Consider the following 23885-nt stretch of genomic DNA (forward strand, 5'->3'; position numbering starts at 1 on the left):
AACCACTGTTTCAAAGTTTCTAACAGCAAGACCAGATCACTCCTTTTCTAAATAACAAGAAAACTCTGGGGGCAGGATCCCAAATTGGAGTTTAGCGTAAAGTAAACTTTTAAAATGGTGATACAACTGATATAGCATTTCAAGTTGGCAAGAGAAAATGTATCAATAGGGTGAGGAAAATTACAAGTGGCTTTATCAATCTGAGACAATATCCAAACATTTCAATTTTATGTGTAAGACCGAAGTATACATTAAAGGGAGATTTCAGGATTTTGACAGTGAGTCCCTTTATCTACTTCCCCAGAGTCAAATGAACTTGTGGATACCATTTTTACATCAGTGTTGCAAACGGAACCTTATTTGTCTTTTTACCAAAGTACAGTACTTGATTTGCGTGGGAGCACACCGGAAGTGAGTACCAGATGGCCCACCTAAACACGAAAAAAAGTAACTTAATGGCAAAGTTGGGTTGGAGCTCGTAAGATATCGCCTTTCTCTGTCGGCGCCATCTTCTGTCCGAGGAATAGTGCAGTATGACTAACAAAAGCGATAAAACATCAAAATGTGTATGAAGTCTTTAGCGCATATATATTAAAAGCTTAATAACTGTTTATAAAGTGGTGGAAATGTCCGTTCGACTTGTAGCTAGTGTAACGCAATTAAGAACGTGCCATAAACTCACTCCACAGCCAACGTTAGCTTGAAATGTCCTGGATGGAGCCATCCAGTTGATAGCTTTCAGGTGGTTCAACCTGTTGGAATGTCAAGTAGAGGATCACTAGTTTAAGCCCAGTATGGGGAAGTTGGTAGGTGAAGGAAAGTTAGCAGCACGAGAGAGACCACAAGGACACCCCTGATGCTTAAACCAAAACCTGACCTTAACTTAATTGTATAGCCTTTTTTCTTGCAGTACAGACTGACAATCGTTACACTAGTCTGTCTCTCTCCTGCCCCCTTCTGGCTTGAAATTGCTTAGACTTCAGATCTAGTTTGAGGGTCTGTGCTATCAGGATACTTGGGCTGTTCCAAGGATCACGCATAATACTGACCGTAGTGAGAATTATTAGACCTGGCTGAATATAGCCTAAGAGGTTTATAGGGATAAACTAAATATTGGAGCTGACATCAAACATGCTTCTTCCATAGCCGATATTCGTCAAGTCTAATCATTCTCTCTGGTCGGAACTATAAACACGTCCAATTGTTTCCACCCGTAGGGATTTATTGGTCGAAATGTTTGAGCTTTTTACGAATCAGAAAACCACACTTCAATCTGTAAATTGTTTAGCTATTTAGTCAACTTAAAGGCATTCAAATAACGCAATCAACTCAAACTGTGACAGTTATTTATCCAAAGGTGAGATGGCAGCATCGGGGTTGGACGATTTGAATTTTACAATGAAAGAGATAACTGGCTCCGGCAGCACAAGTGATGAGACGTTCACTGCCAGTGTTGTGCCTGAGAGTTCGTCGACTCTTTCCCTATCAGAGGACAATAAACTCGTCTGTGTGGAATATCCAGGTATTATCTCCAATGTGGACAAGATGCTGGAAAGTATTGGGGGTATACAAGGGATGTCCAAGGTGAGCAAGCAATTCTAGCTAGCTACACACGCCGATCAGCGCATGCGCGACTTATTCACTAGCTTGCTACGTTACTCTGCTTGCAATGTTTATATAGCTAGCGACATATTTTAATGAGACATTTTATAATTCACACCATATTAGTTTACTGTAGGTAACTGGTGTTAGCTATTTCAGACATACATACCTACTCACATGTTGTTGTTCCCATAATCACCACCACTATTTGTGTTGTTCATAATATTGATGATGAACTAAAAAGGAAGTGCTTCTCCACAGACCTATGCTGACCCCAGCAGACGGTTGGAACTTCGCTTTCGTCCCCAGGACCCGTTCTGTCACCCTGTCTGTGGAAACCGTTACCCCTCCACCAACCTGCTGCTGCGCATGAAAAGGAGGGTGCGTAAAGGCAACCCCAAGGAAGCCCAAATCAGCATGGACATCCTGGGTGTCATTGGGACAACATACAAATTCCAAGGTTCAACTTCTTAAACTTCAAACACTTGAGTGTCTGTGACCCCTTGATATCGCTTTATGATTCCTTCCCATTGCCTCCCTACTCTGCTCTGTGCTGTTATTACTCTTAATTGTGTATTTGTTGACATTAAGAACACCTGCTCTTTCCATGGCAGACTGACCAGGTGAATCCAGGCTAAAGCTATGATCCCTTATTGATGTCACTTGTTAAATCCACTTCAGTGAGTGTAGATGAAGAGGAGGAGATGGATTAAAGAAGGGTTTTTAAGCCTTGATACTGCTGCTCAATATTAGGAAGGTGTTCTTAATGTTTTGTATACTCAGTGTATATTGTGAATTGTTGCAGGGATGGCAGACTTCCAGTATCTTGCGGTGCATTCAGCAAAGGACGGCTCACACACATCCCTCTACGATAAGATCATCTTGCGTAAACCAGAGAATAATGAGTTCTTTGAGCAGCCTGTGCCCCTCTTCCTTCCTCCACCCATCTTCTCTCGCCTGGACAGTGCTGTGGACTATAACTACCGACCTGAAATCCAACACAAGTAAGCAGGGGCATTGGAGCAGTGTTACACTACACAGTTTCACCCTCATCAGAGGAAGTGTGTTCAGCTCAGAAACAAATATGCCAATGGAAGTCAACATGTGTGTCAGCAATTATGCATAATAATTCCCAACAACAACAAAATGGTGTGTTCCACAACAGGAGCAAGACAGGAAGCCCTTTATTTAGTTATAAAGATGCAGGTGCTAATAGATTTGGCCATTGGCCAACCCGTAGGGGTTATTAGCTAAACCATTGTGGTCTTGTGTCTTCCGTGCAGAGAAGGCCATTGTCCCCCAACAGTCTCCAGGGATAATCTGATTGGTTTGAGTCGAGCCCGTCGGCCTCATAATGCCATCTTCCTCACTTTTAATGACCAGAACATCCCCACTGAGCCCCTGGAGGCTGCCAAGGTCAACTGGAAGAGAGTGTGTGTTCACCCCAGTGACATAAAGGCAGAGGAACAACTGAAGGAGGTTAGTATACTTTGCATTGGGCTACTGAGGTTTATTCACAAGCCATTGTGAAGACTGCATGAAGTCAAAAGCAGGGGGGCATGTTTTCATGTTTGAAACAATTTTTTATTATGTTAATCACATATGCATAGGAACATAGCTTTTTTTCAGTTTGAGCCTTTGTTTTTTTTATTCTACTGCTATTTCAAGACAGAAGTGTTTACTTAAGCGTTATTAGTCTGTAGGGTAGTTCGTATTTGGTCTCTCTGATTTAGATGCAATTACAATGGACACTCTCAGACCTTGATGACGATACCCAGTGTGCTAGTGGAGGGTGAACACAGTTGACCCAATTTTTTTGTTGTTGTTGCCCAACAGCTTACCCACCTTTTTGTTGAGAAATACAGTACCAGTCAAAAGTTTGGACACACCTACTGATTCAAGGGTTTTTCTTTATTTTTACTGTTTTCTACATTGTAGAATAATAATAATTTTTTATTTGTCAGTTAAGTCATTTAAGAACACATTCTTATTTTCAATGATGGCCTAGGAACAGTGGGTTAACTGCCTGTTCAGGGGCAGAACAACAGATTTGTACCTTGTCAGCTCGGGGGTTTGAACTTGCAACCTTCCGGTTACTAGTCCAACGCTCTTAACAACTAGGCTACCCTGCCGCCCCTAATAACACACATGGAATCATGTAGTAACCAAAAAAGTGTTAAACAAATGTATTTTATGTTTGAGATTCTCCAAAGTAGCCACCCGTTGCCTTGATGACAGCTTTGCATCTCTCAACCAGCTTCATGAGGTAGTCACCTGGAATGCATTTCAATTAACAGGTGTGCCTTATGTTCATGTGTGCAATTTCTTTCCTTAATGCGCTTGAGCCAATTAGTTGTGTTGTGACAAGGTAGGGGTGGTATACAGAAGATAGCCCTATTTGGTAAAAGACCATGTCCATATTATGGCAAGAACAGCTCAAATAAGCAAAGAGAAATAACAGTCCATCATCAAGAACATTGAGTTACTTCAAGTGCAGTCGCAAACACCATCAAGCACTATGATGAAACTGGCTCTCATGAGGACCGCCACAGGAAAGGAAGACCCAGAGTTACCTCTGCTGCAGAGGATAAGTTCGTTAAAGTTACCAGCCTCTGAAATTTCAGCCCAAGTAAATGCTTCATAGAGTTCAAGTAACCGACACATCTCAATATTAACTGTTCAGAGGAGACTGCGTGAATCAGGCCTTTATGGTCTAATTGCTGCAAAGAAACCACTGCTAAAGGACACCAATAAGAAGAGACTTGCTTGGGCCAGGTAATAAGAACAATGGTCATTAGACCAGTGGAAATCTGTCCTTTGGTCTGATTTTTGGTTCAAACCATCGTGTCTTTGTGAGACGCAGAGTAGGTGAACGGATGATCTCCGCATGTGTAGTTTTGATGCTTCACTATTCTACAATGTAGAAAATACTAAAAATAAAGAAACCCTTGAATGAGTAGGTGTGTCAACTTTTGACTGGTACTGTACATTGAAAGTATAGGGAGCGTTACTTTTTTCACCACGACCGGTGATCAGAGTTTACCCGCTTATTTTCATTTTTACAACTACATCACTGGCATTACCTGCCCACCTATTTTTTTAAAAACTTTTTTTTTACAATTTTTTTTACACATCACCATGTATAAAGGATGTTCCTATGTGTACAATTTCCATAGAAAAATACCATCGGAAATGTTAAGTCTATTGCTTTGATATCCCATCTGTGTTAACTTTTCCCAAACCACACTGTGTGTAGATGTTTGAGAGCCGGCCCATCTGGTCCGGGTACGCGGTCAAGGCCAACCTGGACCTCCACCCTGATAAACTGAAGCTGCTGCTCCCTATCATGGCCTACTATATGGTGAGGAGACCTAGACCAGCCAATGGAAAAAGCAACAGGAAACACACCTCCACAAATAGCATATGTCTGCTATCTAACTGTCACCATGGATACTACAGCCCAAGCTCAAGGTCACATACCTGTATACCATTCATCAGGATGCCAATTGTTTGGCTGTCTGCATATTCTCTGACACCTAACTAATCTATATGGTGAGCAGACCCAGACCAGCAGGGGGTCAATAAAGGGAAATAGGGCATCTCTCTATTTACATGCCATGTCCTATTCAATTCACTTGACTTGAAATGAACCTCTTGAGAGAAGTAGAAGTGGATGGTGGCAAGAGAGAAAGAAGACGCAAACATGAACATCTATTTGGTCAATAGAATATTAAATAAAAGTGTAGTGGGAAAAACAGAACGAGTCCTCGCAATATAATCATTGAGTGAGTCAACAGAACAGCCCATTGTTCTTATTTGCCATACAAATTCCATTGAAATCTGATATGTGTATCCTCTAGGTGACAGGCCCCTGGAGGAGCCTCTGGGTGAGATTTGGCTACGACCCTTGCAAGACACCAGAGGCCAAGAAATACCAGGTGCTGGATTTCAGGATCCGCTGCAGTACCAAGCACGGTGAGGAGTGGGGGCAGGGTGGAGGTTTGGTTCAATCTAATCTGGAGGGACAATTTAATTCCACAGCCTTTGTTAATCATGCGTTGTTTTATGAGACTGTGTTTTCCCCCCCTGTGACTGTCTTCAGGATATACTATAAATGACATGCCAGTGAAGGCCAAGAGGAGCACTTTCAACTATACCCTGCCAATCACACTTAACAAAGCAGGTGGGTAACTGGGTATATGTCTGGTGTGTCTGTGCTTGCGTGTGTGTGTCCGTGTGTATTAGTGAGGATTGTCTCACTAATGTCCCTCTTTGCTGTTCAGTGCCCCAGGCTGCTAATGTGACAGATTTACCTCCTGAGGGCCCTGCTGGTGGACGTAGTGCAAATATAACCAGGTACCAGCTCAAGGTAAGAGACTATAGACTTCCCCACAACTTACTCACTCTATAAATATTATACTGTACTAACAAGAATGTCACAGTAATAAGACCTCAGAGACCGACCTCCTTTTACCCTGTCTCCTGTTTGTCCAGGATTCCTCATACATATTCCGAGATGGGACCCTGCCCCCCCACAGGCAGATGTTCTACCAGCTCTGTGATCTGGATGTGGAGAGGTAAAATCTAACATAGTATACGGGCGATTCCATTAGAGATTGGCCCAAATACATTTGTTTTCGATCTTCCTGAAATAGAATCAATAGAAAGGTCCTTTGGGGGAAGGATGTTTGGCATACCTTTTAAAAAATGATGTATAACATTTTAGCCTTACCAGGTCTTCTTTAAGACACTACAACAATGAGTCAGTAGATGCTACAAAGCCAGACGTAGTGTCATTTTAAACAGTACTGTGTGCTCTGAAATATGACTAGTGTTGAGATTAAGAATACCATTTCTGTACATTCGTTTATGGTTCTTTAAAAATATAAACCTACATTTCTTAAGTACCCTTTTTGATGTTCATTATTTGGCATATTGTTTTAAACAATATACTCTACAAGTACATAACATTTCCAGAGTTGGTGCTCTGCTACTTTTCAAGTTATGATACATTTTATGAGCAACACCAATATATTGAATGGGAAAATGGATTCAAAGGAACTCCTTCTGCTGGTGACTTACTAAATATGCAATCCTAAAGGAGGGCTGTGATTGGCCTTTCATTTCAATAATTAAACGGGTCAGAGCACACAGTAAGGTTTAACATGACACCAATAATGGCTTTTTAGCATCTATAGAGTCATTGTTGTAGTGTCTAAAATAAGGTGTGTGTGTAAGGCCAAAATGTGGAAAAATTGCCTAACTTTATTAATTATTCTAAGGTATGCCAAACATCCTTCCCCCAAGGGACCTTTCTTTGGATTTATTTAATAATACAGTCTAAACATAACTACAGTGCTTTCAGAAAGTAATCATACCCCTTGAATTATTCCACATTTTGTTGTTTTACAGCCTGAATTCAAAATGAATTAAATGTATTATTTTTCTCACCCATGTACACACAATACCCCATAATGACAGTCATACATTTTTTTTTTTTTGAAAAATACAGAAATATCTCATTTACATAAGTATTCACAATTCTGGGTCTGTACTCTGTAGAAGCTTCTTTGGCATTGATTAATGCTGTGAGTCTTTCTGGGTAAGTCTCTAAGTGCTTTCCACACCTGGATTGTGCAACATTTCCTGATTTTATTGTTTTCAAAATTCTTCAAGCTCTGTCAAATTGGTTGTTGATTATTGCTAGATAAACATTTTCAGGTGTTGTCATAGATTTTCATGTAGATTTAAGTAAAAACTGTAACTCGGCCACACCATTCACATTCTTCTTGGGAAGCAACTCCAGTGTAGATTTGGCGTTGTGTTTTAGGTTATTGCCCTGTTGAAAGGTGATTTCATTTCCCACATGCCTCCTCCTTTTCACTCTGTCAATTAGGTTAGAATTGTAGAGTAACAACAATGTTGATCCATCTTCAGTTTTCTCGGAACACAGCCATTAAAACCTGTAAGTGTTTTAAAGTCACAATTGTCCACATGGTCAAATCCCTAAGCGGTTTCCTTCCCCTCTGGCAACTGAGTTAGGAACAATGCCTGTATCCTTGTAGTGACTGGGTGTTTTGATACACCATCAAAAGTGTAATTCATAACTTCACCATGCTCAAAAGGATATTCATTGTCTGCTTTTTTATTTTTTTTACCCATCTACCAATAGGTGCCCTTCCTCGAGAGGCTTTGGAAAACCTCCCTGATCTTTGTGGTTGAATCTGTTTGAAATTCACTGTTCGACTGAGGGACCTTACAATTATCTGTATGTTTTTTTTTATTTTTTATTTAACCTTTATTTAACTAGGCAAGTCAGTTAAGAACACATTTTTATTTACAATGACGGCCTACCCCGGCCAAACCCTAGCCCGAATGACGCTGGGCCAATTGTGTGTCCCCCTATGGGACTCCCAATCACGGCCAGTTGTGATACAGCCTGGAATCAAACCAGGGTATGTAGTGAAACCTCTAGCACTAAGATGCAGTGCCTTAGACCGCTGCGCCACTCGGGAGTGTGTGGGGTACAGAGATGAGGTAGTCATTAAAAAATCATGTTGAACACTATTACTGCACACAGTGAGTCCATGCTACTTATGTGACTTGTTAAACAAATGTTTACTCCTGAACTTATTTAGGCTTGCCATAACAAAGGGGTTGAATACTTATTGACTCAAGACATTTCAACTTTTCATTTGTAAACATTTTGAAAAACATAGTTCCACTTTGACATTATGGGTTTTGGTGTGTAGGCCAGTGACAAAAAACATCTTAAGCTTAATCAATTTTAAATTCCAGCTGTAACAACAAAATGTGGAAAAAGTCAAGGGGTGAGAATACTTTCTGAAGTCACTGTATATTTGGACCAATCTCCTTTGGAATTGCAGTGGCAAAGGTCTCTGCATGTTGTCTGTTTGTGTCAAATGTTATGACCCTGCTCCTGGCTCAGCATAAGGAACGTGATCAGTCGGAACGATGGCCAGGAGGAGGAGTGTGACGAGAGGGATGGCTGGTGTCTGTCCCACACCTCTGATGACCTCCGAGATATCATGTCCTCCATGATCAAGCAGGTTATCCGTGCCAAGAGGTCAGGTGAGACCTCTCTCTCTCTAACACTGGTGCAGCATTCACCTATGATCGACCTGGCAGAGTTTGACTTCATGGTGTTTAGGGGGTTTTGAGTGTGTGTGTTGAATTGCAGTTCTTTCATAAGAGTTGAAGGAGAACCCCCTGGTCAGGGATAGAACTGTTACTAAACACAACAAGTGATGACTACAGTCCTTCCCATAGGTCAAGCTGCTTTTTATTAATGTTCAGATGTTGTGCATGAAAAAATAGTTGCTATTCCTATACTTTTTACATATAATTTCCAACATTTGGTAGGCAATTTTGTTATTCAAAATGTCCAAAGAACCTCAGTTTGACTGGTTTTAAGGAAATGAAAGGCTGCGAAAATGATCCAACTTGTTTCTGGTAATATTGTAGTTCTTCTTGGATGCATATTTTATGTGGTTGGTTGGAATACTGTCAGCTTTTATATTGCTGAAAAAGATAGCATTTCTACGCTCCTGTTCCCGAGACAAAATTAACATTTGGTTTATGAATTTACTGCAAGAAATGCATAATTCAGCAGGAGTTAATATTATATTATGCTTCATGTGAGAGGTTATAGGCCTACAGTTGATGTCTATTTCGCCCATCTGACCAGGGGGTTCGGCCACACCTTCAGCAACCCTACTTCCCCTATCCCTGATGTGAAGTGAACTAGTGTGGTCCAAGATTAACCATGCTGTAGGCCCAGTCACCATGAGAATACTTTACTCTAGCTCTGGACACAACAGTCTGTCTGTTTGAGGTTTTGGTTACTTCCCCACTGCCGGTGTGCAAGTGTGGGAACAATGAGTGCATCTATACTGAAGAAAAATATAAACGCAACGGGCAACTTCAAACAGTTTCAAATCAGTCAATTGAAATACATTCATTAGACCCTAATCGATGGATTTCACATAACTGGGAATACATAAACTCATCAAAATAAAAAAACATCCCTTTTTCAAGACCCTGTCCTTCAAAGATAATTCGTAAAAATCCAAATAACTTCACAGATCTTCATTGTAAAGGGTTTAAACACTGTTTCCCATGCTTGTTCGATGAAACAATTAATGAACATGCATCTGTGGAACGGTCATTAAGATACTAACAGTTTATAGACGGTAGGCAATTAAGGTCACAGTTATGAAAACTTAGGACACTAAAGAGACCTTTCTACTGACTCTGAAAAACACCAAAAGAAAGATGCCCAGGGTCCCTGCTCATCTGCATGAACGTGCCTTAGGCATGCTGCAAGGAGGCATGAGGACTGCAGATGTGGCCAGAGCAATAAATTGCAATGTCCGTCCTGTGAGATGCCTAAGACAGCGCTACAGGGAGACAGGACGGACAGCAGATCGACCTCGCAGCGGCAGACCACGTGTAACAACACCTGCACAGGATTGGTACATCCGAACATCACACCTGCAGGACAGGTGCAGGATGGCAACAACAACTGCCCGAGTTACACCAGGAACACACAATCCCTCCATCAGTGCTCAGACTGTCCGCAATAGGCTGAGAGAGGCTGGACTGGGGGCTTGTAGGCCTGTTGTAAGGCAGGTCCTCACCAGACATCACCGGCAACAACGTCACCTATGGGCACAAACCCACCGTCGCTGGACCAGACAGGACTGGCAAAAAGTGCTCTTCACTGATGAGTCACGGTTTTGTCTCACCAGGGATCAAATTCACGTTTATCGTCAAAATAATGATTGTTACGAGGCCTGTACTCTGGAGCGGGATCAATTTGGAGGTGGAGGGTCCGTCATAGTCTGAGGCGGTGTGTCACAGCATCATCGGACTGAGCTTGTTGTCATTGCAGGCAATCTCAACGCTGTTCGTTACAGGGATGACATCCTCCTCCCTCATGTGGTACCCTTCCTGCAGGCTCATCCTGACATGACCCTCCAGCATGACAATGCCACCAGCCATACTGCTCGTTCTGTGCGTGATTTCCTGCAAGACATGAATGTCAGTGTTCTGCCATGGCCAGCGAAGAGCCCGGATCTCAATCCCATTGAGCACGGCCGGGACCTGTTGGATTGGAGGGTGAGGGCTAGGACCATTCCCCCCCAGAAATGTCCGGGAACTTGCAGGTGCCTTGGTGGAAGAGTGGGGTAACATCTCACAGCAAGAACTGGTAAATCTGGTGCAGTCCATGAGGAGGAGATGCACTGCAGTACTTAATGCAGCTGGTGGCCACACCAGATACTGACTGTTACTTTTGACCCCCCCCCCTCCCCCCCTTTGTTCAGGGACACATTATTCCATTTGTATTAGTCACATGTCTGTGGAACTTGTTCAGTATGTCTCAGTTCCAGAAAGCTGATGTTCTGAAAGAGCTGCAAAACCTGGACCCCTACAAATCAGCCGGGCAAACGCTCCCGCAGGTATATTTCACTAGTCACCCCCAAAGCCAATTCCTCCTTCGGCCGCATTTCCTTCCAGTTCTCTGCTACCAATGACTGGAAAGAACTGCAGAAATCACTGATGCTGGAGACTCATATCTCCCTCACTAGCTTTAAGCACCAGCTGTCAGAGCAGCTCACTGCGCCTGTACATAGCCTATCTGTAAATAGCCCATCCAACTACCCCATCCCCGTACTGTTATCTATTTGATTTATTTTTGCTCCTTTGCACCCCAGTATCTCTACTTGTACACTCATCTTCTGCACATCGATCACTCCAGTGTTTAATTACTGTATTATAATTATTTTGCCACTACGGCCTATTTATTGCCTTACCTCTGTTATCCTACCTCAGTTGCACACACTGTATATAGACTTTTTCTACTGTATTATTGACTTTGTTTGTTTCCTGTGTAACTCTGTTTGTAAATGAGAACTTGTTCTCAACTAGCCTACCTGGTTAAATAAAGGTGAAATAAAAAATTTGTTGAGTCTTCTGTTCATACAAATATTTACACATGTTAAGTTTGCTGAAAATAAACGCAGTTAACAGTGGGATGACGTTTCTATTTTTGCTGAATTTGTGTGCATCTGTTGGTCATAGATACCTTAGGGGAATGGATCAGACAACCAGTCTGTATCTGATGTGACCACCATTTGCCTCATGCAGCACGACACATCTCCTTTGCATAGAGTTGATCAGGCTGTTGATTGTGGCCTGTACCATGTTGTCCCACTCCTCTTTAATGGCTGTACGAAGTTGCTGGATATTGACGGGAACTGGAACACGCTGTCGTACACGTCTCAAACATGCTCAATGGGTAACATGTCTGAGTATGCAGGTCATGGAAGAACTGGGACATTTTGAGCTTCCAGGAATTGTGTACAGTTCCTTGCGACATGGGTCTGTGCATTATCATGCTGAAGCACGCAGTGATGGCGGCGGATAAGTGGCACGATAATGGGCTTCAGGATCTCGTTATGGTTGCTGTGTATTCAAATTGCCATTGCTAAAATGCAGTTGTGTTCATTGTCCATAGCTTAGGCCGAGCCCATACCATTACTTCACCGCCACCATGGGGCACTCGGTTCACAATGTTGACATCAGCAAAATACTCGCCCACTTGACGCCATACACGTGGTCTGCTGTTGTGAGGCCAGTTGGACGTACTGCAAATTCTCTAAAATGACATTGTAGAGAAATTAATATTACAATTTCTGGCAACAGCTCTGGTGGACATTCCTGCAGTCAGCATGCCGATTTCACACACCCTCAACTTGAGACATCTGTGGCGTTATGTGACAAACGGCACATTTCTGAGTGGCCTTTTGTCCCCAGCACAAGGTGCACCTGTGTAATGATCGTGCTGTTTAATCAGCTTCTTGACATGCCACATCTGTCAGGTTGATGGATTAACTTGCAAATAGAGAAATGTTAACAAGGATTTAAACAAATTTGTGCACAGCATTTGAGAGTAATAACTTTTTGTACGAATGGAACATTTCTGGGATCTTTTATTTCAGCTCATGAAACATGGGTCCAACACTTTACATGTTGCTTTTTATATTTTTGTTCAGTATAGCATGTTAGATAACGTGTGCATAAATGAATTGTCCATTAAATAAGTGAGTTTGTGTGTATCTTTTGACTTGTTGCTGTAAGATTTGAATCAATTATGGGGACATTGAATGTTTTAGTCCATCATACAGTATATCTGTGCTTTCTGCAGCTCCATACTCTTCTGGGCCTGAGAGTTCTATTACCAGGCGAAAGACTCCAGAAAGTGGAGAGGATGATGAAGAGGAGAATGAGGAAGATGAGTTTCATCCCTCAGAGGGGAGTGACAATGAGATGCAGACAGAGATGCTGGATTATATGTGAGGAAGGACACGGTCTACCCCTGCCCTGAGAAATGGACTGGAATTGTACAAACTTGCTTCGTTCTCTATACAAACATACACAAAAAAGTATTTGCAAATTAGTGTGAATAAATGTGTTTAAGTTGAGGAGTGATCTTTCCTTATTGTCCACAATGGAAAAATGTATTCAGGAGAAGTGTATCAGTTATCAATAAACAATAATCAGTTGGTGAGGTTCTGGCTGTACACATAACAATAACCAATGGGAAAAGTGACAAGAAACACTGCATACGTCATCACTACTTACATGTTGAAATAGCATGTGTCTGTGTCTAACTCTGTCACCATGCATACTGCTGCCCATACCCACCCAGGATGCCATTTGTTTTGCTGCCTGTCTGCATATTCTCTTGACACCTAACTAATCTCTAAACTGTATAGATTAAGTTACATGAGCTGCAAAATATTTAGTAACGAGATGAGCTCTGATTTGTATTTATTATGGATTCCTGGGGTCCAGCAAAATTGTCAGTTATACAATTTTTTAAACATTACAATACATTGACAACACATTGTGTGCCCTTAGGCCACTCCTACCACAGATCTACGACTCAAAATATACGTGTGTGCAAGTGCCTGTGTTTGTGTCTCTTCACAGTCCCCGCTGTTCCATAATGTGTATTTTTATTTTAAAATCATTTTACTGCTTGCATGAGTTATTTGATGTGGGAGAGTTTCATGTAGTCATGACTCAATGTAGCACTGTGCGCCTCCCATAGTCTTTTCTGGCCTTGGGGACAATGAAAAGACCTATGGAGGCATTTCTTGTGGGGTATGCATGGGTGTCTGAACAGTGTGCCAGTAGTTCAAACAGACAGCTTGGTGCATTCAACATGTAAGTAGTGATGAAGTCAATCTCCTCCACTTTGAGCCAGGAGAGATTGACATGCATATTATTATTGTTAGCTCTCTGTGTACATCCAAGGACCAGTCATGCTACCTTGTTCTGAGCCAAGTCCCTCTTTGTGGCACCATGACCACACAACTGAACAGTAGTCCAGGTGCAACAAAACTAGGGACTGTAGTGCCTTGTTGATAGTGTTGTAAAAAAAACAGACAAGTGCTATATTATGGACAGGCTTCTCCACATCTTAACTACTATTGTATCAATATGTTTCGATAATAACAGTTTACAATCCAGGATTACTCCAAGCAGTTTAGTCACCTCAACTTGCTCAATTTCCACATTATTCATTACAAGATTTAGTTGAGATTAGGGTTTAGTGAATAATTTGTCCCATATTCAATGCTTTTAGTTTTTTGAAATATTTAGGATGAACGTATTCCTTGCCATTCTGAAACTAACTGCAGCTCTTTGTTAAACGTTGCAGTCATTTCAGTTGCTGTAGTAGCTGACGTGTACAGTGTTGAGTCATCCGGTAGACCCACTATATTGTGGATAAGGAGTTACCTATCGAAGAGAACACAGAGGGTGTTCTTTAATGGAAGCCTCTCCCAACATAATCCAGGTAGAATCAGGAATTCCCCAGGGCAGCTGTCTAGGCCCCTTTACTTTTTTCAATCTTTACTAACGACATGCCACTGGCTCTGAGTAAAGCCAATATTGCTATGTATGTAGATGACTCAACACTATACACGTCAGCTACTGCAGCAACTGAAATGACTAACATTTCACAAAGAGCTGCAGTTTGTTAAGGAATGGCTGGCAAGGAATAAGTTAGTCCTAAATATGTTTTTCCAATAGTAGACTATGATTGATAATGTCAAAAGCCGCACTGAAGTCTAATAAAACAGCCCCCACAATATTTTTTTGCATCGATTTCTCTCAGCCAATCATCAGTCATTTGTTTAGGTGCTGTGCTTGTTGAATGTACTTCCCTATAAGCGTGCTGAAAGTCTGTTGTCAATTTGTTTACAGTAAAATAGCATTGTATCTGGTCAAACACAATTATTTCCAAAAGTTTGCTCAGGGTTGATAACAGGCTGATTGGTTGGGAATTTGAGCCAGTAAAAGGGGGCTTTACTATTCTTAGGTAGCGTAATAACTTTTGCTTCTTCCAGGCCTGAGGGCACACACTTTCTAGTAGGCTTAAATTGAAGATATTGTCCACTATTATCCTCAGTAATTTTCCATTTAAATTGTCAGACCCAGGTGGCTTGTCATTGTTGATAGACAACAATAATATGTTCACCTCTTCCTTTTTATGGAATTGAAAATTGCAATGCTTGTCTTTCATAATTTGGTCAAATATACTTGGATGTATAGTGTCATCGTTTTGTTGCTGGCATGTCATGCCTAACTTTGCTAATCTTGACAATGAAAAAAACATGAAAGTAGTTGGCAATATCAGTGGGTTTTGTCATAAATGAGCCACATGATTCAATGAATGATGGCACGGAGTTTGCCTTTATGCCCAAAATGTAATTAAAGGTGTTCCAAAGCTTTTTACTATCATTCGTTATATAATTTATATTTGTTTCATCGTATAGTTTCTTATTTTTATTCAGTTTAGTCACATAATTTCTAAATTTGCAGTACTTTTGAAAATCGGTTGTGCAGCCAGCCTTACAGTGCATTCGGGAAGTTTTCAGACCATATTTGCCACATTTTGTTACGTTACAGCCTTATTCTAAAATTGGTTACATACATTTTCCCCTCATCAATCTACACACAATATACCATAATGACAAATAGAACACTTTAAAAAATGTTTTACAAGTTTTAGGTAATTTATTAAAAATAAAAAACATACCTTATTTACAGAGGGTATTAAAACATTTCTGCAGCATTGAAGGTCCCTAAGAACACAGTGGCCACCATCATTCTTAAATGGAATAAGTTTGGAACCACCAAGACTCTTCCTAGTGCTGGCTGCATGGCCAAACTTAGCAATTAGGGGAGAAGGGCCTTTGTCAGGGACCTCCAGATTTCCTCTATGGAGATGGGAGAACCTTCCAGAAGGACAACCATCTCTTCAGCACTCCATCAATTAGGCCTTTATGGTAGAGTGGGCAGATGGAAGCCACTCCTCAGTAAAAGGCACATACAGCTTGCTTTGAGTTTGCAAAAGGGCACCCTAAATGACTCAGACCATGATAAACAAGATTCTCTGGTCTGATGAAACCAAGATTGAACTTTTTGGCCTTCATGCCAAGGGTCACATCTGGAGGAAACCTGGCACCATCCCTACTGTGAAGCATGGTGGTGGCAGAATCATGCTATGGTTTTTTTTCCTTCAGTGGCAGGGACTGGGGAAAGAGGGAAAGATGAACAGAGCAAAGTACAGAGAGATGATTTGATGAAAATCTGCTCCAGAGTGCTCAGGACCTCAGACTGGGGCAAAGGTTCACTTTCCAGCAAGACAACGACCCTAAGCACACAGCCATGACAATGCAGGAGTGGCTTCGGCACAAGTCTCTGAATGTCCTTGAATGGTCCAGCCAGAGCCCGGACTTGAACCTGGTCGAACATCTCTGGAGAGATCTGAAAATAGCTGTGTAGTGACGCTCCCCATCCAACCTGACGGAGCTTGAGAGGATTTGCAGAGAAGAATGGGAGAAACTCAACAAATACAGGTGTGCCAAGCTTGTACTGTCATACCCAAGAAGACTCGATGCTGTAATCGCTGCCAAAGGTGATCCAACAAAGTACAAAGTAAAGGGTCTGAATACTTATGTAAATGTGATATTTCAGTTGTTTAATTTGAATACATTTCCAAAAATTTCTAAACCTGTTTTTGTTCTGTCGTTATGGGATATTGTGTGTAGATTGGGGAGGGAAACAATGTAATCCATTTCAGAATAAGGCTGTAACGTAACACAATGTGGAAATAATCAAGGGGTCTGAATACTTTCCGTATGCACTGTATTTGCCATACCTTTTGCCTCATCCATCTCAACCATTACATTTTTCAATTCCTCATCAATCCAAGTGGATTCAAAAGTTTTTTTTGTCATTTTCTTAATACAGTAGGTTCATGTTTTAGTAACTAATAAGCAATTTCATAAATGTGTCAAGTGCAGTGTCTGGTTGCTCCTCATTACACACCACAGACCAGCAAATAGTATTTACATCATCAACATAAGAATCGCTACAAAACTTATTTAACGACCTCTTATACACTATATTAGGCCCAGCCTTTGGAAATGTGGTTTTCCTAGATATGGCTACTATATTGTGATCACTACATCCGATCTATATGTTTCTGCCATTTCTGCAGTATTAGTAAACGTGATCAATACATGTTGATGATTTCATTCCTGTGCTGTTTGTAACTACCCTGGGAGGTTGACTGAATCTCTAGAGAGTTGAAAACAGCAGGTCTGGGACCGGTAGCACGTCCGGTGAACAGGTCAGGATTTTTTCTTTTTTTTAACAATTAATTGACCAACATTGGGTTCAATTATTTAAATTCCATTTCGTATTTTTTTTTCTGTGAGCTCAATGTGTAGTTTCTCTAGATATAAATCAGATCAAGCCCGACCTGTGCAATATAGTAGGGAGTAGCGAGAGAAAAAAAACATGGTTATTAACTACAATGACCATAAGTAGTTGTGCTCTTACTTGTTCTGTATGTGTGGAGGCAGACACACAATAGACAGCAGTTGCTTCGTGAATTCTCTACCTGAAAATACATGATCTAAGTGATTGATAGTTTTTATTCAGCTGTCATAAAAGTATGCCTTATTTACTTTGGAAAAACAACTAAAATAGTGATTTTTGTCAGACAGCATAGGCAGCAAAAAAAAGTAGGAGGTATTTTAACCCAAGTTACTCTACAATTGACCCCTGTTTAGACCCACTCTCCCCTATGCACTCACAACCATGCTGCTGCTGACAACTCCTACTTTAAGATGGTGCAGTTCCAGCTTATTTATGAGTTGAGAAATAAATCAAGTAGGAATGGAAAGCTGGTATCCCCCTCCTTTCAACAAAGGCTGTTAAAACTGCTGTTTTTTCCTCCGCTATTTCAAGAATTGTTGTGCATTGACTGCTTGTAAGAATGCATGTCTCCCTCCCTGTGGCACTCCTGAATGCGCCTCGAGAGGAATATTTATCTTGAATAAAACACACAACAACAAGCTGACTAGGTAAATACAGTGAGCTCCAAAAGTATTGGGAGAGTGACAACTTTTTTCATTGTTTTGGCTCTGGATTTAAAATGATCCCATATTCCTAGTACACAATGATCATGTCAAGCTTTTTGGATGCATTTACTGTTTATTTTGGTTGTGTTTCATATCATTTTGTGCCCAATAGAAATGAATGGTAAATAATGTGTTGTGTAATTTTGGAGTCACTTTTATTCAAGTTAAGAATGTAATATGTTTCTAAACACTTCTACATTAATGTGGATGCTGCCATAATTACAGATAATACTGAGTAAATGAGAGCTGTTCTAGCATCTTCAATGTGCACCTCTGCAGAAATATTTTTTTATGTTCCATATTTACTTTGCCGCGACGGCAATCATTTTCCCGTGGTGCAATGCCACAATGCCACATATAAATAAATGCCTGCAGCAGAAACACTGGGCAGTAGCTCTATAGAAATGACATGATGACTTGGAATGAAATAATATTAATACAATTCAATTAAATGTAATATACACAACTGAAATATGTTATTAAAGTGAAGTCATTTAAAGTCATGTGAATAAATGATTGTTAACACATAATGCATAGTGCATTTAATAAAAAATGTTTAAAGGATTGAAATCGAAAACCGTGCTAACTTTTTCTTAATCGAACCGAAAACAAACTCAAAAAGCACTAATTGCTCTGCACTAGCGAGCACAGATGTTCACTTTCGCTTCGTCGAGTTCTGCTACAAGCAGTAAGAACCTAATCTGCACGCGCCTTTATGGACATTGTGAAAGTCTGTCTGGAACAGAACATGCTCTGTGATGGTGTAATATGGCTAGAGAGATGGGAGGGGCCTCCTCCTGTATAAAAGGTGTTGCTGACAGGTGTCTTTGGATGACCGTTATGAAGACACTGGGGATTTTGGTTTCTGCTGCCCTGTTCCTGGGGTCCGCCTCTGCTGCCACTGTAAGTTAATTTTAGTTGATTTGGTTTTTATCAATTGATCTTTACTGTAATTATTATTATTTTTTTTTGTCCAAATTTTTTTTGTCCAAATATCATATTTGTTAATGTAGCTGTTTTAATGTAGCCATGTTTTTTCTTACTATCTGTGGTTTTGATCAGCTCGTTGAGGTGAAGAAGATGCTATAGAAATGTAGTTGGACAAAAAAGGTCTACTAAGTATAAATTTAGCATCAGGCTAATGTAAATAATGTATTGTGTAATTTTGGAGTCACTTTTATTCAAGATAAAAAATATAATATGTTTCTTAACACTGTTAAAGGGATGTCTCATCCCCCTTTCTGTCTCTTTAGGTTGCTGAGAAATGGTGGGCTGCCCCAAGGATGATCAGATGATGGCCTGCCTGAAACTTATTGATGCTAATGTTCTCACTCTGGCCGGTACCACGGCCCTGGGTGTTTCTCCCTCCAGTGAGTATTCACTGAGATTAATGTACGGGGCTGTGGCACGCTGTGAGAAAGACACTGAGGAGGATGTGATTTGTATGCATTGATGCCTGTAATGATACCTGTATAGATGAGCATTAGCCGGATGCTCACGTCTCCTCAGCCCACCATTTTACACAGTAATTTGGTGATGACCATGTCCTGCTGAGAGCATCAAGAGGTATGTCTGTCTCTGCCTGCCTTCTCTAGCCCCCATGGTAGACAACCTGGTCCCTCTCCCCTGTGATCGATGGGGACTTCCTGCCAGATCACCCAGGCAACCTTTTCCACAATGCCGTTGACAGCGACCACCTCACTGGGGTCAACAGCATGGATGCCCACCTCTTCACTGGCCCTGACATTATTTACCTGGGAGGAAGAGGGCTGATTGGTTACCTGGGAGGAAGATGGCACTCTGTTCGGTGTTGGCCATGTGCATGGTGTAGCTGAAATGGAACTGCAGATTTTACAGAACCAACTGAGTCTAACAAGTAGAAGTAGAATCAAATAATAAAGGACAGGGTTATCAGTTCAGCCAGGTCCCTAACACAGTGAGATTCAGAAGGGGTTGATATATCTGTTGGGCCTTATCTCTAGGGTATCCAATCAGAAATGCATATTTTGACCAATGGGTAAAATAATGTGTCAATTTTGTAGAAACTCCTCCAAGAAAACCAATGGTCCAAACCTCAAACCTGTTTCTACCATCATCCATTCAAAAGTCATTGGTGTTTTTACCCTTGTAGGATGGCTAAAATTAGGATGACTAAATCAATGGAGGAAAGAGAAAAAAAAGTTATAAAAAATAAGGAATATTGCACAGCATCGCATTAGCTAGGCTGGGTGCTATGTATGAATGAAAGCTACCTGACAGGGTCACTTTCCCGGTTAACTCGTCATATTTCTTCACGAATCCCATAGGACATAAAACAATATAGAGATTCACTATGACCAAAAGTATGTGGACACCAGCTCGTCGAACATCTCATTCCAAAATCATAGGCATTAATATGGAGTTGGTCTCCCCTTTGCTGCTATAACAGCCTCCAGTAAATGCCAGTCAAGTACTTCCACACCAATCTCGACAAACCAGTTCTGTATGGACTTCGCTTTGTGCATGGGGGCATTGTCATGCGTAAACAGGAAAGAGCCTTCCCCAAACTGTTGCCACCAAGTTGGAAGCACAGAATCTTCTAGTATGTCATTTTTTAAATGTAGTATTACAATTTCCCTTCGCTGGAAATTAGGGGCCTAGCCCAAACCATGAAAAACAGCCCAGACCGTTATTCCTCTTTCACCAAACTTTACAGTTGACACTATGCATTCGGGCAGGTAGCGTTCTCCTGGCATCTGCCAAACCCAGATTCATCCGTTGGACTGCCAGATGGTGAAGCGTGATTCATCACATGTTTCTGCTGCTCCAGAGTCCAATGGCGGCGAGCTCCACACCGCTCTAGCCGACGCTTGGCATTGCGCATGGGAATCTTAGGCTGCTCGGCCATGGAAACCCATTTCATGACGCTCCCGATAAACAGTTCTTGTGCTGACGTTACTTCCAGAGGCAGTTTGGAACTCGGTAGACCGTTTTTACGCACCATGCACTGCAGCAGTCGGCTGTCCTGTTCTGTGAGATTGTGTGGCCTACCACTTCGAGGCTGAGCCGTTGTTGCTCTTAGACGTTTCCACTTCACAATAACAGCACTTACAGTTGAACGGTGCAGCTCTAGCAGGGCATACATTTTGATGAACTGACTAGTTGGAAAGGTGGCATCCTGTAACTGTGCCACAATGAAAGTCACTGAGCTCTTCAGTAAGGTCATTCTACTGCAAATGTTTTTGTGCTCGATTTTATACACCTGTCAGCAACTAGTGTAGCTGAAATGGCCAAATTCAGTAATATGAATGGGTGTCCACATACTTTTGTATATATAGTGCATCTCTCTTCCTCTTTCTCACTACAGGTCAGATGTGAAACTGCTCTTGAGTTCTTTGACTAAGAAGGGAGACGCCGCTACAAAAAACGCTTTCGCAGAGTACACGGCTGACTGGGGAGATGAGCCAGAAGACAATCAAGAAGACCGTTGTTATGATCGAAACTGACTACATCTTCCTGGTTCCTACCCAGGTTGCTCTCTACCTGCACGCCTCTAATGCCCAGTTAGTCTTCCTCATTGTTACTGTAGCACGCCCTTCTCACCCAGTTTGTTTCCCACCCTAGCATTACATATCTGATATCTAGTAATTTCTCCTGTCCTTGCCCTACTCCAGATCTGCACGCACCTACTCCTACCTCTTTTCGGAGCCCAGCCGCATGGCCGGGATAGTCCAACCTTACCCCAGCTGGATGGAGGCTGACCATGCTGATGACCTGCAGTATGTGTTCGGCAAGCCCTTCACAACACCCCTGGCATACTGGCCCAGCCACCGTGACGTCTCCAGATACTTGATTGCCTACTGGACCAACTTCGCCAGGACTGGGTAAAAAAGAGCTGCAATGCAATCATGTTTTTGTCTCCCCCACTGGATGGGATTACTGTATAAGGGATGTTATCCTCACGAAAACTATAATATATCTAATGTTCTCACCATTATGTCCCCAACAACGGGGAGTCGAAGGTGCCTGTGACCTGGCCTGCATACACCACCTCTGGGCAAAAATACCTGGAGATCAATGCCCAAATGAACAAGAACTACGTCCATGAGAAGATGAGGGTGCGCTTTGTGAACTGGTGGTCTAACATTTTTCCCAGCCTGCCCTCCGTCTGAGAAAGCTCTCACTGAGCACAGGCTCCCTGATGCATCATTCACAGCTATACAAATTGGTCTTGTCATGTCACAAATGCAAGGTTACCAGTATCACCAGATGCATTTCTGATTGTAACAATTTTTTTCATTGGCAAATTAAATTAATGCAATTAAGAAGTCTACCCTGTTTTCTGTTTTTAATACTATCCAGAGGGGTATACGACAAATCAGGATCAATGAGTTATCCAGCTAACTTTGAGAAACAACCAGATTTTCTGGTTCATTAATACATCTAAACGTATACATGTGTTTTTGGTTGTTGAGTCAATTAGACTATGCCCATTTCAAGCTTATCTTTCAAAAGAATAAAACTTATATTTAGGCAAGTTTGCTGACTAACTCTTTGATCCTGCTTGCTAGTATACCACTCTGTCCACCAGTGAAAAGTATTTTGTTTGTATTTGTCAAGACATTATCTTATATAGACATTATAAACTCCTACCAAGTAATATACACAAGCCCGATGGTGAAAGAAACAGTATGTTGGGGTAAACTTATACATCGAAGTTCTGTCATCAGAATTTACATTGGTGTTGTTTTTCTCTGATTAGTTGCATTAAATCGTTTTGCCACTAGAGATCACTGACGCGACAGGTAACTCCCAAAATAAAGGATACAGTTGAGTAAATTAGGGATACAAAGTTTGTTGAAAGCAGGTGCGGTTCCTGAGTAAATTAAACAATTAACATCCCATCATGCTTAGGGTCGGTGGTATAAAGTACTTATGTAAAATTACTGGAAAGTACTAAATATGTAGTTTTTTGGGGTATCTGTACTTTACTATTTATATTTTTGACAACGTTTACTTCACTAACTGGCTGTCAAAAAAAAAACTATTATTATTATAAAATATTATTGTAAGGATTTGGATGTATAGCATTTACTTTTATTCAAGTGTGACAATTTAGTACTTTTTCCACCATTTGTACTTAAGTACATTTAAAACCAGATACTTTTAGACTTTTACACAAGTAGTATTTTACTGGGTGACTTTCACTTTTACTTGAGTCATTTTATATTAAGTTATCTTTACTTTTACTCAAGTATGACAATTGAGTACTTTTTCCACCTCTGCTTAGGGTAATGTGTAAAAATACCCATGTACCGATTGTTTTGGCTACTACCATGGCTAGAAGAAGAGCGCTAAGTGACTTTGAAAAAGGGGTCTCAAAGGAGCATAGGGGGTTTAACGTATGTGTCAGTCAATCACCAGATCTCAACCCAATTGAATAGCTTTGGGAGATTCTGGAGTGGCGACTGAAACAGAGTTTTCCATCAACAAAACACCAAATCATGGAATTTATCATGGAAGAATGGTGTTGCATCCCTCCAATAGTGTGCCAGACATTAGATGAGTAGCTCACAGTCACCAGGAGCAGGTTGACATTTGTTGGGATGAAGGATCAGGTAGAACCTGAGCCTAGAAACTGAGAAAAGCTGCAACTATTGCATAGGAACTTTACCAGTGGCATCTTTATAGCCTACTTCAGACAACCACTCACACATCAGAGTTTAGATCCATGTATCAATAAGAAGCACCCACCAATGCTGAGTATAGAAAGGA

The 23885-nt window shown here is 41.3% G+C and overlaps 2 protein-coding genes across 2 annotated transcripts; both read left to right on the plus strand.

Annotated features, from left to right (window-relative positions):
- The first annotated feature begins 404 nt into the window (after positions 1 to 404).
- LOC110509855 (general transcription factor IIIC, polypeptide 5) lies at positions 405 to 13109 on the plus strand. The gene is made up of 11 exons (XM_021591014.3): positions 405 to 1584; positions 1864 to 2062; positions 2408 to 2606; positions 2886 to 3081; positions 4859 to 4963; positions 5463 to 5577; positions 5705 to 5785; positions 5886 to 5971; positions 6097 to 6179; positions 8552 to 8694; positions 12833 to 13109. Exons 1-11 carry the CDS (start codon positions 1363 to 1365, stop codon positions 12982 to 12984), a joined length of 1581 nt encoding a protein of 526 aa, XP_021446689.2. The 5' UTR covers positions 405 to 1362; the 3' UTR covers positions 12985 to 13109.
- A 5857-nt stretch (positions 13110 to 18966) lies between these two features.
- LOC149970394 (bile salt-activated lipase-like) lies at positions 18967 to 22443 on the plus strand. Its single transcript, XM_090226217.1, has 2 exons — positions 18967 to 21673; positions 21785 to 22443. The coding sequence occupies exons 1-2, from the start codon at positions 21570 to 21572 to the stop codon at positions 21996 to 21998; spliced, it is 318 nt and encodes a 105-aa protein (XP_090082343.1). The 5' UTR covers positions 18967 to 21569; the 3' UTR covers positions 21999 to 22443.
- The last annotated feature ends 1442 nt before the right edge of the window (positions 22444 to 23885 follow it).

The sequence above is a fragment of the Oncorhynchus mykiss genome, chromosome 29 (genome assembly GCF_057628025.1).
Source record: "Oncorhynchus mykiss isolate SJ-2025 chromosome 29, ASM5762802v1, whole genome shotgun sequence".
NCBI lineage: Eukaryota > Metazoa > Chordata > Actinopteri > Salmoniformes > Salmonidae > Oncorhynchus > Oncorhynchus mykiss.